Source organism: Thalia democratica, chromosome 1 (assembly GCF_965202585.1).
Source record: "Thalia democratica chromosome 1, ktThaDemo2.hap1.1, whole genome shotgun sequence".
Lineage (NCBI taxonomy): Eukaryota > Metazoa > Chordata > Thaliacea > Salpida > Salpidae > Thalia > Thalia democratica.
In genome coordinates this window covers 68,684,399-68,701,630 of record NC_139165.1, presented here as the reverse complement: position 1 = coordinate 68,701,630, position 17,232 = coordinate 68,684,399, and the positions used below count along the sequence as shown (strand labels likewise).

Below are 17,232 nucleotides of genomic sequence, written 5' to 3'. Positions count from 1 at the left end.
AAAAATTACAAAAGGTATTTTACGTTAATTCTTAGCTATTTACATTACAAATAGTATATTTCGTAAAGCTTATAAAAATCAGTTCAAAGTTTAAACCGTTTAATATTCTTTCAACAGCATTGCAACTGATCAGTGTTTTAATGTTAAATGTCTGATAAGGATGGTAATCATTTGTAAGATTAATAAGACCTTCTAACAGTAGAGCCCACACTGTAAAGTCTTCAACACCTTTTATATTAAAATTTATTAATTAGCTGTAAGAGTTTATAATGTTCTTAGTGTATTTACTTTTGGTCAAATAATATTTTCAAAAAGCTCGTTAACGACAAAAGTCTTAAAAAGGCTTTTATAATTTAAAAGGAAAAATTTAAATTAAACTAAAAACAAATTTAGATTTAATAATTTAAGCCTAACTTTATTGTTGAGTTAAACTAAAAGTAAAAATAAACAGGATTGAAAAAATGTATAATGTTATTTATTTTTTATTAAAACATTTTTAATTATGCATAGAGTAATTAACCTGATAAGTTTTTAGACTTGTGCCAAATTCTCCAATCTAGTATAAAACTTTCGAGCAAAATGACGTCGTGAATAACAGCAGCATTGTTCTTATTAATCTGTAATTTTAGTTACTTTTTAAAATATTTTAAGCTATTAAAAATCATAATAATTACTTCATAGATAACGACATCTTCAAAATAGCTGGATGTTACGACTTCATCAGAACACATGTTGTTCAATAACAGCTGCAAAGTTTGAAACCCAACAATGCAATCAGACCTGGTCATAACCTAATAAAAAGATGATTAAAAGTTTTATAATTTCAAAAACATAAAACATTGTTTTAAATTATACATATTTTTAGTCAAAACAAAGTTGATTTAACTATAACTTTTCATTTAAAAAAAAATTAAGTCTAATTTACTTCTTTTAAATCCAAAAAAAACATAAAAAAGCATAAAATTTTTATATATTTCTATATTCTTTCTACCTATACATTTTCAGCAAAAATTCAACTTGAAATATTCGAAACAACAAACTTTATGCAGCAGTGGAGCAATGTTTTCCTCGTAAAACTCGTTGCGACGCTTGGTGTCACGTGACCTGAGCAACAAGAGAGTCTGAAGCGGTTTCGATTGGACGCTTTCCAAGTGGTCGGACGGTGATTTGTTGGATCTGGACGAAGTTATCTCGACCACTTTCGCATACAGCATAACAAGAACCTGTATTCCGCCCGCCTGATTCAAAGACCTGTCATGAATCGGTTTAAGTGATAATTTTAATCTACATAATAACCATATAACTTTGTTACTCAAAAACAAGTTTGCTTTTAGTACTTTCTGGTAATGCAAACACGTAATAGAATTACCTGTTGAATGTAAAAAATTCTACGGTCTTCGGCTTGGACGTGAACACAGTCTGGTGTTTGGAACCACTCTGCGTGAGGCTGTCGAAATCAGAGGAATGAATGTCGTAGCTTCTACGAAACAACATTCTTCTTTTGCTACTTGAAGCAGGTACTCCGTATAAGTAGTAAAAATCGTTTTCACTAGGACTGTATGTCAAAACTAGCGACTCCTTTAACAAAAATACGTATTCAATCAAAGCGATACTATCTTTTGAACTTATTGACTAGCTAGACCGTTATTTGAAATACTCGATAAATTAAACTTTAAAAAGAGGTCGGGAAACTACGGCCAACGGGGGCAAGTTCTAGTCTGCCAAGCAGAAATTACTAGCCGAATACGTACATTTCAAATTGAAAACAACGTGTCTAAAACAAGTAGTTATCAGAATTTGTGTTTGGATTTAATTAGTGTATTTGATCAAAAAATATAAAAATTAAGTATACAGCATTAAAAAAATTGAAGTTATAAAAAAATAACGTTTATCTAATAGTTCAAATACAAGTCAACTATTAGTCAACTATTAGTCAACTTGATATTTTAAATTGCAAGGTTATTAAAAGAATTTTCAATTTTTGAACTAAAGACAAATAAACAATCCAAACAGTGAAGATTTCTACACTTAAATTTTTTTACAGAAAAATATAAACTTCTTTTTCTCGAAGATTTATGTCAGACCAAATAATACACTTCTGATTGGAGTGCAGAAAAACAATAAAATGAATCTGCAATTTTTATAGTTACTACAGATTTGCTTCTGAAAATTTGAAAACGTTTTACTGAGTGATTTCATGACAAAATTTTCAAGATGATAAATTCAGTAGATTGACGTCAAAAATAAAAAGAAAATAAAGTAATTGTATTAATTCGTAGAAGTTTTTATTTTATTGTAAAGTTTTTGTTCTATTTTCTTATATGTACTCTAATTGTAAACCCTTATCTTAGCTCTTACACTAAACCTTTTTTTTTTGAAAGTTTGTAAATATTTATAGCTTGCCACGTCTCTTTACGAGTATTAATTTTTGTTTTAAATAAAACCTCCTAAGTTAACCATGGCTTGAGTGTAAAGTTAATTTTACACGTTTTGACTGAACTAAATAACAAAAAATTATAACTGTATGTACATACGAGATTTAACTCTATATAAGTATATTTTTAGTTATCGTAATTAGTCTAGCCTGGGTTTTCACAAAATCTAAAAATATATTTTGATATTTTCTTAGTTTTACTACTTTTTTAAATCTAGCATGAACAGTCTTAGTGGTTGTGTATCTAAGAAAGTAAAAACATTAACTGTTAATAATATTTTGTCACTTATTTATTAAAAAACTGAAAAATACATACATTATTACATTCACTTTTAACTCTTTTTTATTTAAAGTCTCTGCAAATAAAATACTTAAAGTATTAGTTCAGCTATAGTTTATTTTTTATAGTTTACAACAACACCGAAAAAAAAAGTAAAAAAACAAAAAAAAAACATTAAACTTCATCAACTAGTAAATGTTAGATAATTGTATAACATTATTAATACTGTTAAGTAGCAACCTGCAAAAGCTTCATGTCCGTTGTAAAATCGGCTCCAACAACTTCGTCGAAAAAAACATCGGGTGAATTTGATTGGTTGAGCAGTTGAAAGAGGAAAGGGGGAGGGGAAAATCCCCCGTTTAAAGGCAATATGCAACTGTCCAATGAGGTTGCTGGAAGGAAAGACGATGACCAATCACGTCGAAACTTGATTCGGTAGTCTTTGTTTGGATTGTTCTACAAAAAATTAGCTTTGGTTTAATTGTTGGATAGAAGTACTACTTAGTAATAAATTTTTCATATACATATATTAAGGTTTTGTCTTATCGTTCTTACCTTCTATTACTATTTTTTTATAAATAAAACTCATACATGACATATACGGCAGTATAATTTTTTTAATAATGTGAAATTCGTACTAAATAACAAAATTTTAACCGTAGTTGAGTCCGCAAGACATTCTAGCATGCAGTTAAGTTTAGGTCCAAGTCGTAGCAGACAATACAAAGATCTCAAGTTCAGATTAGGTTGTGAAAACACAAGCAAGTTTCCCATTAAAGCTTCGTTAATGCTTGGTATATCCACATCTTCTAAACTATTTTCAAAGTTCGTAATATTTTTTACATCAAGATTTATATGCATAACCGGTATAAATTATAAAATTAAAGAAGCTTAATTCTATAATTTTATTAGCACTTTATAAGAAAGCTAATTTTGCAAACTATACTAACAATTTCATACTTTATTTATTAAAATGGTTTTGAATTTTTTTATAAAAAATTACTAAAAATTTACTAATTTTTTTTAAATAAGTATAAAACAAACTTACTCATTTTGGTTGTTTTTGTGAGCAACAAACAGTGTAGTATTAGATTCAAGATTAGAATTATGACGCCATAAACCGCTAGATTTACTGTTCCCAGGAAGCGAGTCGAACTTCAGCACAACATCGTTTTCCAATAAACAATTGATCACTAAATGAACTTTACCGACTAATGACTGAAATTATATTAGGGACACTTTTTTTTTGGTTTAAACAGTAAGATTTTAAATTTATTTAAGTCAAACTACAAACGAAGAGTAATACAAACTCAATTAATACAACACTGTATTACAATTTTAACATGTCAATATTAAATTCAATAGTGTTGAATTTGACTTAACAAACTTTGTCAGGCATTTTAGTTTGGCTGTAAGATACTACGACGTGTTGCCACTCATTGTCACGTAACAAGCTGCCAGTTCTAGCTTGTGCCAGCAACTTGTAACTATGGGCTGACTGCTTTTCATGATCTATACAGATTCTGTTAAAATTTGTTAAAATTATTTCATGTTCGGAATTAATCTTTAATTAATCACGACTTTATCTGATTTAACAAGAAATATTGTATGATTTTCAAGTATTGAGTTGGTTTATTTTTTGGAAAATAAAAAATTAAAAAAAATAGTTGTTTTATATCTAAATGTTTCAAAATGTATTGTTTGAGTTATGCAATATTAAAATTAGTTATAAGGGCATGGGTGTCCAAGATATTTTTTTCCAAAAATTAACATTGGCTTTTATTTCATAACTTAGAGTTCTTACTATGAGGATCTTTTTGTAAAACAACAAAAAGTTTATTAACTTTTGAGATTTAACCAATTTCGTGGAAAAAAATGCTATACAACCGTATTTAATAAAAACTTTCATGGCAGATTTTCGCAGATTTTTGAAAAGTTCACTAAAATGTATTTCCTCCTTCACTTTTAACGCAATTCACATAAAATTTTTAACTATTATCTTTTTAATATTACAAACATCTTGTAGAAGGCGAAAGTAAAATAAATATTTATAACCGAAACTAAAAAAAAAAATTCAATAAAGAAAATATTTAAAATATGTTTTCGATAGGTTGTTGAAATGTTTTCAAAGATTAGACTTAAAAAATTTTATAACAATTTCTCGAAAACTAAAGGAGAATAAATATTTTGAGTGAATAGTCTATTTCTTCTTTTAAGTTTGGTCCTCCCATAAAGAACCTATTGAACACTCTGAACTTGATTACTCATATCTCATAAGTTACTTTAATTTTTTTATAATGGTATAAAACAACTAGTAACTTGGTTTTTAAAGTAAAAAATAAGATTAACTCTAGGAAAAATTGATTTACCCCCCCCCTTCTTAATTTACACAAAACTTAAAACATTTTTAGTGTTCACAATGTAAAAATAGTTTTGTCATCTTACTTAAAACTTAAATACATATCCGAGAAAAATAAAATTTTAAGAATATATCCAAACAAAATTTTAAAAATATAACAAACCTAAAAACAAACGTAGTGTTTTCTAACCACACTTGAAGCGAGCTCTCTTTGTTCCCAATCGAAACTAGATGCAACTTTTTTCTCGGTTCTCCCAAATAGCGAAATTCTGCAAAGTTTTAAAATTAATGTGCTTTAACAGTTAAATTTTTAACTTACTTTAACATTTAGAAAAATGTTCAAGTTACTAACCAAAGCCTTGCGTTCTGGTCGACGAAAGTCTAATCCAGAAAGAAAATGTGACACCATTGGAGTTATTAATTGGCCAACCAATTCGATTTTCTGTTCGAAAGTTAACGTAGAATCAAAAGTATTTATTTGTTTTATAGTTAAAGTTTATCGTTAAAAAATACACATTTTTTTGATTTGGATATCAAAAACTGTTTGTGTAACAACATTAGCAAGGCTTATAGTACCTAAGTTTAAACGAAGTATAGAACTATTCCAAACACTAGAACTGTTTTCAACAGTTTTTACTTCATTCATATTTTCACAATCTTGATCAGGTTTAGTGGAAAAATGAAGGCAACTATTCGGTCCGAACTCATCGCTACTTGCAAGCTCGTCTATGTAGTTTACAAGTTCCAACTGTAGTAGTTTTAGAATATGGTATATGCTATCAGTAATCAAAACTGTAGATAGTAGATAGAAATATATCAAAAATAATGAAACTACTAATATAACTAACTAGCAAAAGTTGAATTAATTGATTTGAAAAATACGTAATAAATTGTACAAATGTTTTAGGCAGAAAACATAAGATAAACAAATAAATTTTATTTCTTAATATTAGAGAGTTTACACTAAATTGATGTTTTTGTATAAAACTTTTAGAGAATTTTACAAAATTTATTTTACTTATTCTAATTGTTCATTATATTTAAGTAATTTTTCAATCATGTTTTATAGTACATAATAAACTTTTAATCCGAAAATCCTTGTTAGATTGTAAAGTCTAAAAATACTTTAAGTAATATAACTTGTAACTATGTAACTTTTGTGCATGCAATCACAGAAAGAATATATTTATGACTTTCACAGTGTTTTACTTTATACATTAACTTCAAGTAAACATTACACTTTTAAATAAATTCGTACTTTACATATTTTTAACAAAAGTTCTTGTTAAAAACTCCTTTATAAATATATACCATTTAAGTCAAATCAAAGTATTTTTGATAATAAATTTATAATTAAAAGTAAAGTATTAAAACATTTTGTAAAAACCATAAATTTTATAAATTATTTTAAAGTAAAAGTAAACAAGCTTATCTTAATAAAAAACTTTGTTCTACCAAATTTTACTAACAATGTTTATTACTATTGAAAAAAAATAAACACAAAAACCATGAACAAGCAAAATAAAGTAACTCCAAGATATCAAAGCTCTTATATTTATAAAAATGACTAAGCTGTACGTTTTACTATTCTATTCGGTAGTAAAGTTAGCAATTTAGATAGCACACTAACAATGTTTGATTCATTTTCATTGAAAAGTGACAAAACTGCTCTTAAGTGTTTTGAAGTCATGAACTTTTTGTTGCATGCCATACATAATGATAACAACATATCACGCGTTCCTACAAAATATAAATTTACAGTATTAACTAAAACAGCTAGAGTTTTTTAAGGGTTTAAATAAAGTATTTTCTTTTAATAATTTTTGATGAAATTTACTATAAGCAACATAAATTATTACGAACCCTGAGAATGTAAAACATTTTGAATTGCACAAATAATAATGAGCTTAGTATCTTTTTAATTTACATTAAAGTAGAGTAACCAATTTTTATCTAATACTTATATTTAAAACAGGTAAACAGCACTTTTTTTGATAATTTTAGTTAATTAAATAACTTGTTGTATATTTAATACTTAAAACATGTTTTTAATTTGCACTGAAACTTATTGAAACATACATCAAAATTTCTTTTATTTGTTTTCTCTAAAATAAAATCAGTTGATTACGATCCGAAATTTTAAATTTTAACTAAAAAAATCTCTTTAACTTTTTTTTCATATATAACTTAATCGAATGTATGGTCACATAAAAACTTTCCTTTGTGTTTAAATGTAAAAATAAGGATGCACAGTAAGAAAAATACACAAAATATTTCTTAAAACAATAAAAAATATGTTTAAAAATCTGTTACGTTTATCTTTTAAACATACAATTCCGAAAGATATATAGAAGTTTTTGTACATGTTTGTAATGTGACAAAATATAGCTAAAATAACTTTACACTTTTATACAAGTCTATGTTAAGACATTAGAAAAATATATATCACCTTTACTTATCCATATGTTTGACTTCATACTTATTATATCCTGCAGCTCTGTAAAACAAGTCAATGAAAAATCAACTTCAGTGCATAACATGTTGATGTTAGCTTCATTTTTGATGAGTTTTGAAATAAAATTAAGCAACTTTACTATAAGTTCAGACCGTAGTTTTGAGTTTTCTTTGAAAGCCTTTTCTTTTTTAGTAAATTCTGTTCGCCGAAATTATATGTAGTTTAATTCAAGGCAATTTTACATTTATTCTATAAAAGCTTACAGATATACAATATCAATTTAATCATTATTAAAGCATTTTAAATAAAGTTTATGACGATATACTAATGTATAAAAAGGAGTTTTTAATTTTAACGTTTTTCCATAATAAAATATCTTTTTTTAAAATTTAATGTGTTAAAATGGAGAAATAAAACATTTTTTTTATTTGTTAACTCTTTTACTTTAAATATATTTATAACGTAAATGACATCAACTAACTATTTTGCGAAACACCGAGTAAGTCAACAACAAGTGTTAACAAACGAGGATACAACAATTCACGTGAATTGCTTCCCTCATCACTTTTTTCAGACGCATCATCACATGCCTTTGAACCAGATGAAAAGTGAGCTTCATAAAGTTTAAGTGCTCAATTTTCAAAAAAAAAAGGTCTATCTAAAAGTTTAGCAACACTTACACTTAAATTTTCTAAGTAACTTTTCATTGAAAAATGTTAATTAAGTTAAACAAATGAAAACATTTTTGTTACCTTCTTCAATGACGTCATCGTCGTCATCAAGTGAATCGGAGTCTCCTTCGTATCCACCAAATGAGTCTTCCCCAACGGATACGCTCGCAACACCTTGTTTTTGACACTGTGACTTTATTACGGCCTGCAGCTCTTCCAAAATTTTGTGCTTGCTTGCGGTGTCCTTCTCAACTTTTTCCGAGTTATCGGATTTGACGCACGATGCGAGAAACGTGTCAAAGAGCTTTTTAATGACGATCTCGTTCGAGTTTATCTTGAGCTTTCCTCGCATGGCTGGCTTCACCACCGATGATATGTCGTCGTATGAGATTATTGCCTATTATTAAAATATGGACAAAAATTTAATAATTCTCCTCCTCCTAAACAGCTTATCACTTCATTTAGTTTTTAACTGCTTTTTAAATATAATTAACAAAAAGTATTTACAACTATTGTATACCTTGTAGCTGCAGCTCTTTAATATACTAAACTAAAACCTTACCTTGTTTAATTTTTTTGAGAGATGTGAAGAAATTTGTAAACATATTGAAAGCAGCTTCAACATTGAATCAAATACTGCTGGCAACTTTTTATCATCTCTGTTAATTGTTGTTATTTTTTTAAGTAAACTTCCGATTAGCTTCAAAATTAAAACAAGGCCTTTATACTCAACGAAGATCTTTGCAACCAGCTCTGAGCTGCATACGGCGGAGCTTATAGCAGTCCAACGATGCACAATTTTAAGCCAGTCTTCTGCATTTTCACTGCGAGGCAAGTTAAAAGATTCGATTCTTTTTTCCTGACGGTTTGTCTCCTGTAACGAAGACGTTCTGAAAAAAAATTTTTCACTTTTGACAAAGACATCCGGTGTGCTCAATCTTGGTCTCTGACTTTTTGCGAGCTCCTCATTCGCTGATTCTTCACTGTCAGTTTTGAAGGTGAAACGAGAAATTTTAGCAGCCCAAGCCCCGCCTTTTATTTTTTCAAATGTAGACGACCTGTTTCCTGCAGCGTCGTCATTCATTTCGTTGAAATTCATCGATAAAGACGCTTGAATAAATTTTTTCGCTTCTTTTTCAAAACAGGCGCACTCGTCAACATACTTTTTCTGCTTGCTGAAAACTGAAAACTGAGAAGTGTTAGCCGAAGATTCTTCACTTTCCTCAGAATTGCAGCTGCTTTCATCTACTTGCTTTTCATTCGACCAAGAAAACGAGAACCCCCGGAAAAAGGAAATTGCTCCCGTTGAAAACTGTGAGTCTACGCTGCTTTGAGCGCTCAAAGGTTTTTTACTTGCGTTCGAAGAAAACGAGCTCACGTTCGATCGGGGACCGAGTGGTGGTGACGAAAAAGGCTTCAAAACGTTAAATGAAACTTTCTTTTCAAACTTTAAATTTCTAGACAGCAAAAGGGACATAAGGTCGAGAGAAAGTAAACACATTTGTAAATCAAAACTATCAAAACTTAGACTGCACTTGTCTGAAAACAAAAAAGTATTCAAGTACCGCATACCAATATTAGAAACGAAGAGACGCTTTAAAGCATCTTTTTGATCAAACTTGAACGATAAGTTTACTAGTTTCAAGCAGCTCACTAAAATATCTTTATTGTATGTAAAATCAGTGGTTTTGTTTTGACCCTCAAAAGACTTTATAATTGGCAAGAGCACGTTAACAAGAATACTTACACTTGCTTGTATATTGCAATGTGGTATCGAGTGACTTAGACACTGCAACACCAGGGCAGTGAGCTTGTTGTTTTCAGACAAGAGCAAAATTCTGCACAACGAGAGAGAAAGATAAGTATCACTTTTGTTGTAAAGTTCAAAAAATTCACTCATTTCGAAAAGAACTTTAGTTGTATTATCTGTAGAAAACCTGCAATTTAAAAGAAAATTTAATTTCAGTTTTAATGAATATTGTTCATTAAAAAAGACAACTTATAACATATATAACAAACTTTGTCTCATTTTTTCCTGCGTTTTTCTTGTAATTAAGCATAACATCAATCCACTGACTTGGGAAATTACTAATTAGTAACGTCTTATTCCTGTTTTCAAAAAATAGGGGTTTAATAAACTTTTAAACTACAAAAAAAAAAATATAAACAATGCTTACTTTGGCCTAGCAGATGAAACTTCACAGAAATGATAAACAATCAATTTTGTAACGAACGAAAGCACTTTTGTCTGATTCGGTTTGCTCCATCTGGGCAGAAAGCACAGCAACGGCACCAGCCAGTCGCATGTGGGCTGGCAATTGCACAAGCAAACTTTGTCCAAAGTCACCACGACCTGGTCGACCACTGTGCTGCTCGGGCTGACCTTAATCAGAAGGCTTATCAAAAAACGAATTGCCACGGCGGTCACGCATGTCTCCCTGTCCTTTTGTGACGTCACGCTTACGTCACTGCCCATTATGTCGCAATGCACGGGGACGAGGGCGGTTACGGCGGGGCCGCACGAGCGGTGGTTGCGCCTCGAACACTTGGTGGCGTGCATGACGACCGCTTTGCAGTTGACTACTGAAGACAGCAAGTTGAAGTAGGACTGGAGCAACTTGGAAAAAACTTCGGAGGTTTCGTACTGACCACTCAGACGCACCATCAGGTCGGTGAAGACGCGGTAGCCGCCGCACCAGTCGAACTCATGCAGCAGCTTGATGGCCGTTTCCATTTCGTAGAAAGTTCGAAAGTTTTTGCTGAAAGTGGAAGTTAGAAAAAGGAGGATGCTTCCCATCGTTTCGCTTGCAAACAGCAAACTAGTCGAAAGATCGCTAGCTTGATCTACGCTTTGCAATGTGTCATGTTCTTTCGTTTCATTTGATTTGACCAGCATTCCAGAAGATAGGCTTATCAATGAAGTGACTACTTCTTTCCATTCTATTTGCTGTTATTATTTTATTAACTTGTTCTTAAATCATAAAATGTTTTTAATTTTATGTAACTATTAATTTTTTGATCATAATACGGTTATCTCTGACTTAAAACCTTCACTAACAAACTGACTTTGAAATTTTTGTTGTTTACAGCTGCTTTGCACAGTTCGATCACTGTTCTGAGTATCAACCTTCTGAGGTGAGTGACTGACTGTCGCGACCATCTGGTTTCCTTGTGGCTGATCCCGCTCATCAGCTCGTCGTTAGTCACTTCTTCATTTATTTCATCTTCAACGCTATTTTCTGTTATGAATATACGTTTTATAAAAAGTACTTGTGTTTATTTTTGTTAATTGCTAAATCATTTCTATTGTTAAAACATTAATTAAACAAACATTTAAACATACAAAACCTGAAGACTGTCGGATAACTGTAATTGCAGTGACCAGCTGAACTGCAAGGGCCATCGGAGAATAACTCAACGAAGCTGTCGACTGCTGCATGACTTCCTCACTGAACGACGTCAGCAACATTTTCAGCAAGACTTGCGCCAGCTCGCAAGGACTTTTGAACTTGGAGAAGTTCGTATTCAGCTTAGTCAGACTCTCATCAATTTTTTGTTTGTAAAACAAGCTTGATTCGGGTGACACGTTGGTTGAAGTTTCTTTACTTGCTTTCAGCATTCGAAATTTGTGCTAAAAAATAATAAATTATATTTTCATGTTAGTAGATTATGGTGTCACTAGTTATGTACTTTTGAATTACACATTATTTTTAAATATTCAATTTATATAGTATTAGTTATATGTTATAAATATTTATTTCAAATACAAAAGTTTAAAATAAACTAAAAACAACTACCTGTAATATTGCAAATAACTAAATGTAAATTCTTTAAACAGTAAGCGACGAAGAAATATTTTTTATTTATAGAGTGAAATAAGACAACGCATTTGTTAATTTATAACCAGTTTAAAGTATTCGAAAATGACTAACTATATGTTGTGGACTATTTTCATCAGTGCAATCTGAAGATGAAGATTTATCATTTTCTATTGATCTTACTTGAAGTATCTTTATTCTTTTTTCCCTATCTTTTTTTCTATTGCTTTTGTTTATTCTGGAATCTATAAGTAGTTTTGTTTAAAAAAACTAAGCCAAAATAAATATACACCACTTGTTAGAAACTTTTATATTTTTTTTTCACATAAAAACTTTTTATTAAAATGAAAAGTAAGTTTTAACTACTAACAATTTTTCAAGTAACAAAATTCACAGTAGTTTTTCAAATAATCTGTCGACATTGCCTTCTCTTTTGACACTTCGTTCAAATAATCATCAGTAGAAAATACACAGTTTTCTGCTCGAAATATATAGTAAAAACAACCTTGTAAAACGACTACTCAAGACTCTAACAAAACACCACGAAAATAAAACAAAAAACAAAGTGCGAATGGTGATGGTGAGGTCACTTCCTCTGCCAACAGTAGTGCATGCGCTTAAACACTATATTTTACAATAAACTGATCGCAAATCGACATCGATGACTCATCATTGATTTTATTTGATTAACTTTTAATAAATGCTTTGAATTTAAGTTAGAGTGGGTAGCTCTATCGGCTTCCGGTAGCTAAACTTGAGTAAACAATAGTAAGTTATAACTAAATTATAAAAATATAATATAAGTTTGATTTTTTTTTAAGTTTTAGGTTCAGAAATCCTGATTTTTAAGCAAACAAAATTAGAAAATGTGTACAAATTTTTTTTAGCTCAAAGTTAGTTTTACTAATTCATACGTATTTTCAATAAAAAGTAATATTTATGTTAAATTGAATGTACTCTGATAAAGCTAATAGTAAATTATAAAGACTTTAAAAGCATTAATTACCTAAAAACAGTTGACATATTTATATACCTCGATTAATTTGACAAGCAAAATATATACTTTCGAATTAAAAAATACAACTGTTTTGAGTTTTACTCATTAAAAAATATAGCAACATTTTTTGATAAATTTTATCTATCAGCGTAAAACAAAAAAGTAATTATTGTTTAAAATCTAGATGATATAACTCTGTCTTTAATTTCACTTTTTTTTTTCTTTTTATTTGTGTTGTATTCACTTATTTACAAACTCAACTTTAATACAATTTACAGCGCAGTATAGCGGATAAAATAAATGATTACAAAATAAAGTTATTTCAAATTATATTAGCTTTGGATACACACAAATTATTGAAAAGAATTTATAGATTGAAAAGAGCTTTATTTGTTGTTAAAAAAGACTTTTCGTTATGTCTTAAGTATTGGCAAGTGTATATATTGTTCAATTCATCTAAAACAGATAACTTTTTGTGAAGTTTTTATAGCAAAAATTCGAACATTTTAGAAATGTAACCGTAGCTAATAAAACTTTTTTTTTAATTTTCTTCCAAAGACTAAATAGTACTTAAGACGTGAAAATTTACTTTCTAAGATAAAATAAGATAAAAAAACAGATATCATACTAAAAATAATCGAAATTAAAATTAACTGATAAAAAAAAAATTTTGTAATAATTTATTTTAATAAGATAAACATTTTATTATTTAAGTTTTGTCAATATAAAATTTAGTCTGTATATTTTTCAATACATTGCTAATGTTTTTTTTTGACAACAAATATTTAGAAAAACAAATGAAATAAAAAATATTCAAAACAATTTAAAAAAAAAGTCTGAAAATAGCTTATTAAATAGTAATTTAAAACTAACTTAATATAAAATAGTACGTAAATACATAGATTTAACTTTAATAAGTTACATAATTGTGTAAATATATTATTTTACTTTATATAGACAATATTAAATGACCGTTAAAAACAGTTTAAACTAAAACTACTTTTTTCTTTGTAAACATTGAAAATGCTAATCAAGCACGAATAAGGGTTGATTATCAAAAGAAAGTTATGCAAAAACATATGTAATTAGAATAAAAACAAATATTAGTATATATGCAAATTAAACATTAGTTATTTATTTAAGCTAGAATTTACATAACTTAACAATTGAGTTCGGTTGTTTAACTACACTTTGACACATATTAATTTTAAATGTACTTTTGATCTTTTTTTTTTAATTTTTAATTAATTTTCTTAAACTTCATAAACATCAGTGGCAATTTTATTCATTAAATCTCAAAAATTATGAAAGAACCGTACAACATAAAAAAATATTTTTTATTTTATTCTACAATTAAAATAACTTTAAGACAGTATTATGAGCAAAAAATCATAAAATGTTTTTGTTTGTTATGTAAAAATAAAATTTTTATATAACAAAATAAAAAAAAATTATATAACTTATTTGCATACAAACTGCGGTCTGCAGGAACATTTTTTGTATATTTTATAGATTAAAACTTTGATAATTTAGATGTTGCTTAAATCCTACAAAAATGATAAAATATTTTTAGAATATAAGAGAACTTTGGTTGTGATTAAATTGAAATTAGTACTGCTTTGTAGAGGTGGGTATCACTTTTGCACAAGGGGACACTTTTGTACGCAGGGTTACTTATGCACCGCAACATTTTTGCACTTCGAAACTTTTGCACGGCTTCACTTATTGCACGACGTTACATTTGCATGGCGACATTTTTGCAAAGCGCCACTTTTGCACCGCGTTATATTTTCACAGAAATATTTATGCACTGCAAAAATTTTAAACAATCTGTCAACTTTGACCGGAGCTTCACTTTTGCACGCTACTAATATTTAATTTCTGAAATAAAAAGTCAAATAAATTAATTACAAAATTTTATTTTAATCGACTTAAATAAAATTCACTTTTAAACGCTAATTATTTTAGAAGAAAATGTGATGATTTTTTAATGGAATTTTAACGTAAAGTTTTTATTAAGAAATTTTACCTCGAACAATATATCAATGTACTGCAAATCGTAAATTACGTAAATTTTAATTTTTTTTTTTTTTTTGTTACAGATTTGGTACTTAGCTAGATATATGCAAAAGTGATGTTCTGTGCAAAAAAGTCTGTGAAAAAATATTGCTGTAATAATGTGACGTTGTGCAAAAGTATTGCCGAATAAAAATGCTGCCGTAGAAAATGTCATTGTGCAAAAATGTTGCCGTGAAAAACTGATGCTGTGCACAAGTTACCCTCTGTGCAAAGGTGACGCTTGTGCAAAAGTGACCCTTTGTGCAAAAGTGACGCTTGTAAAAAAATTACCCGTTCCGTTTTGTAGGTTTACAAATAAATAATAGAAAAAGAATCAAGTTACAAAAAAAATTGGATTTATACAAATACTTGAAGCACTGGCTTGTTCAACAAGAGCTTGCTCTAACAATAAATAATGAGACAAATTAAATATTAATATATAAAAACTTTAAAATCAAGTTTATGACTAGTAAGGACGTTTTAAGACGTGTATTTCTAAAACTGCTTTAGCGTTGTCATTTTGTTACTAAAATTAACTTTTAATTTAAGTAGTATGTATTAAAGTATTAATATTTGTGTTGATTAGTAGCTTCTAAACTAAAGTAGCAATTAATGGTCAATACTACAAATATTAAAACTAAAAATATTAATAATAAAAATTAAATAAACTTTATTAATGTCAATTCATTTGTCTATAACTAAAACAAAACACTTGATAAACATAGAATGTTATATCTTTTGTTCTAACTTCTTATTGTAAAATAATATTGAAGTCATTTACTTTTTCAACATTTACTTTTATTATAAATATTTTCTTTGACCAGACTTAAATTAAACTATTTTTAACTAAACATTTGTTTAATAATAAATAAAATCTAATTTTTGATTAGAAATTTTTAGGCTTATGTTTAACTGTATAGCATATCACTTAATTATAAATATTCTACGTACTTATGCAATTTGTAGGATAGTAAAGCAGTGCTTGTATTCCAAGGAAGCATATGTCTGGTAAGAAGTCTCCTTTATTCTAAAATTATAAAGAATGTAACGACAACTGAAAGATAAACCGACGTATTCATTTATATAATTTATATTTGTTGAAAACTAAATGATGGTTATTTAATGTAGAAATATTTGATATTTTAAAACTTAATAATCTAAAATGTGCTAATTCAAATATTTTATTTATGACTGGTTTGACAAGGTCAGATTTTTTTCTCATCAAAACAAGTCAAAAATAAAATATCACATTTATTATTACTATTATCTTAACAAGCTCTTTACTCAGTAGATTGAGCAATATTTTATAGTCAATACAAATTTTTATATAACTTAATAATAAAAACTGTTAGTTTGCATATCAGATGTATATTTATTAAATTTTATTTACTTAGATTTTTACAAATAGTTTTTTTCTAGTTTAATAACACATTAATATTTTTACGAATACTCTTTAATTGAAATTAATTGCTTTCTTTTGGAAAAACTGACCATATACAAAACAATTTTACATTCAAATTACAAAATCATATTATATTTTAATCTAAAAAACTTTTAATTGATCTAAATCATATTTACTTGTCTTAGAGAAGTTTTTTTATGAGCTTTCTCATTTTACAGCTTGCAGTCTTTGTTTAATTCAAAAAAATCATTATTAACTTTAACTATAAAAAACTATTTAGAAGTCTTTGAAGTGCTGCAAACATGCAAAAATTTACAATAGCTAAAGTTAAGAAATTGTCAATAAATTTTTTGTTGAACTGCTTTTATATATATGAAACTATTTATTAAAAGAAAATAATAATAATCAACTTTACTTTACTTTTATACAAATGTTATATTTTTTTTATATAAACAATTTTGTTTCTGCTTGACATTCCAAAAAATAACTTCAACTTACATCTTTAGTGTACACTGTACCGTGAGAAAAGTAAAGGTAAAAAATCTCATGAATACCAGTACTAAATATGATAAGGCAAAACAAGAATAATAATAATAAATAAAAGCTACTAGATTATTTTTTCAAACTATTTTATTTGTAAATAAATAAAGTTTATTTTAAGGAATGCAAATAAACTCCAATAAAAAAACTTAAAATTTTCAAACATATACATTAAACAAAAAGAATACATTTTTTACTTCAAAAATATAAGTAAACTT

The 17,232-nt window shown here is 28.0% G+C and overlaps 1 protein-coding gene across 2 annotated transcripts in view; it reads right to left on the bottom strand.

Annotated features, from left to right (window-relative positions):
- Positions 1-17,232, bottom strand: part of LOC145849180 (lysosomal-trafficking regulator-like) — a 33,969-nt gene that overhangs the window by 15,167 nt on the left and 1,570 nt on the right. For both annotated transcript variants that reach the window (XM_082954279.1, XM_082954280.1), the window contains exons 4-27: positions 16,024-16,099; positions 12,388-12,495; positions 12,132-12,262; positions 11,548-11,830; positions 11,266-11,438; positions 10,377-11,146; positions 10,219-10,308; positions 8,762-10,136; positions 8,281-8,596; positions 8,010-8,141; positions 7,523-7,726; positions 6,704-6,813; positions 5,650-5,821; positions 5,426-5,515; positions 5,237-5,342; positions 4,102-4,237; positions 3,763-3,932; positions 3,372-3,528; positions 2,955-3,170; positions 1,370-1,578; positions 1,041-1,251; positions 675-791; positions 521-617; positions 97-228 (exon numbers count right to left, since the gene is read on the bottom strand). In XM_082954279.1, coding sequence (XP_082810405.1) covers positions 97-228; positions 521-617; positions 675-791; positions 1,041-1,251; positions 1,370-1,578; positions 2,955-3,170; positions 3,372-3,528; positions 3,763-3,932; positions 4,102-4,237; positions 5,237-5,342; positions 5,426-5,515; positions 5,650-5,821; positions 6,704-6,813; positions 7,523-7,726; positions 8,010-8,141; positions 8,281-8,596; positions 8,762-10,136; positions 10,219-10,308; positions 10,377-11,146; positions 11,266-11,438; positions 11,548-11,830; positions 12,132-12,262; positions 12,388-12,495; positions 16,024-16,099 — 5,581 coding nt within the window. The remainder of the gene's footprint in view (positions 1-96; positions 229-520; positions 618-674; positions 792-1,040; positions 1,252-1,369; positions 1,579-2,954; positions 3,171-3,371; positions 3,529-3,762; positions 3,933-4,101; positions 4,238-5,236; positions 5,343-5,425; positions 5,516-5,649; positions 5,822-6,703; positions 6,814-7,522; positions 7,727-8,009; positions 8,142-8,280; positions 8,597-8,761; positions 10,137-10,218; positions 10,309-10,376; positions 11,147-11,265; positions 11,439-11,547; positions 11,831-12,131; positions 12,263-12,387; positions 12,496-16,023; positions 16,100-17,232) is intronic.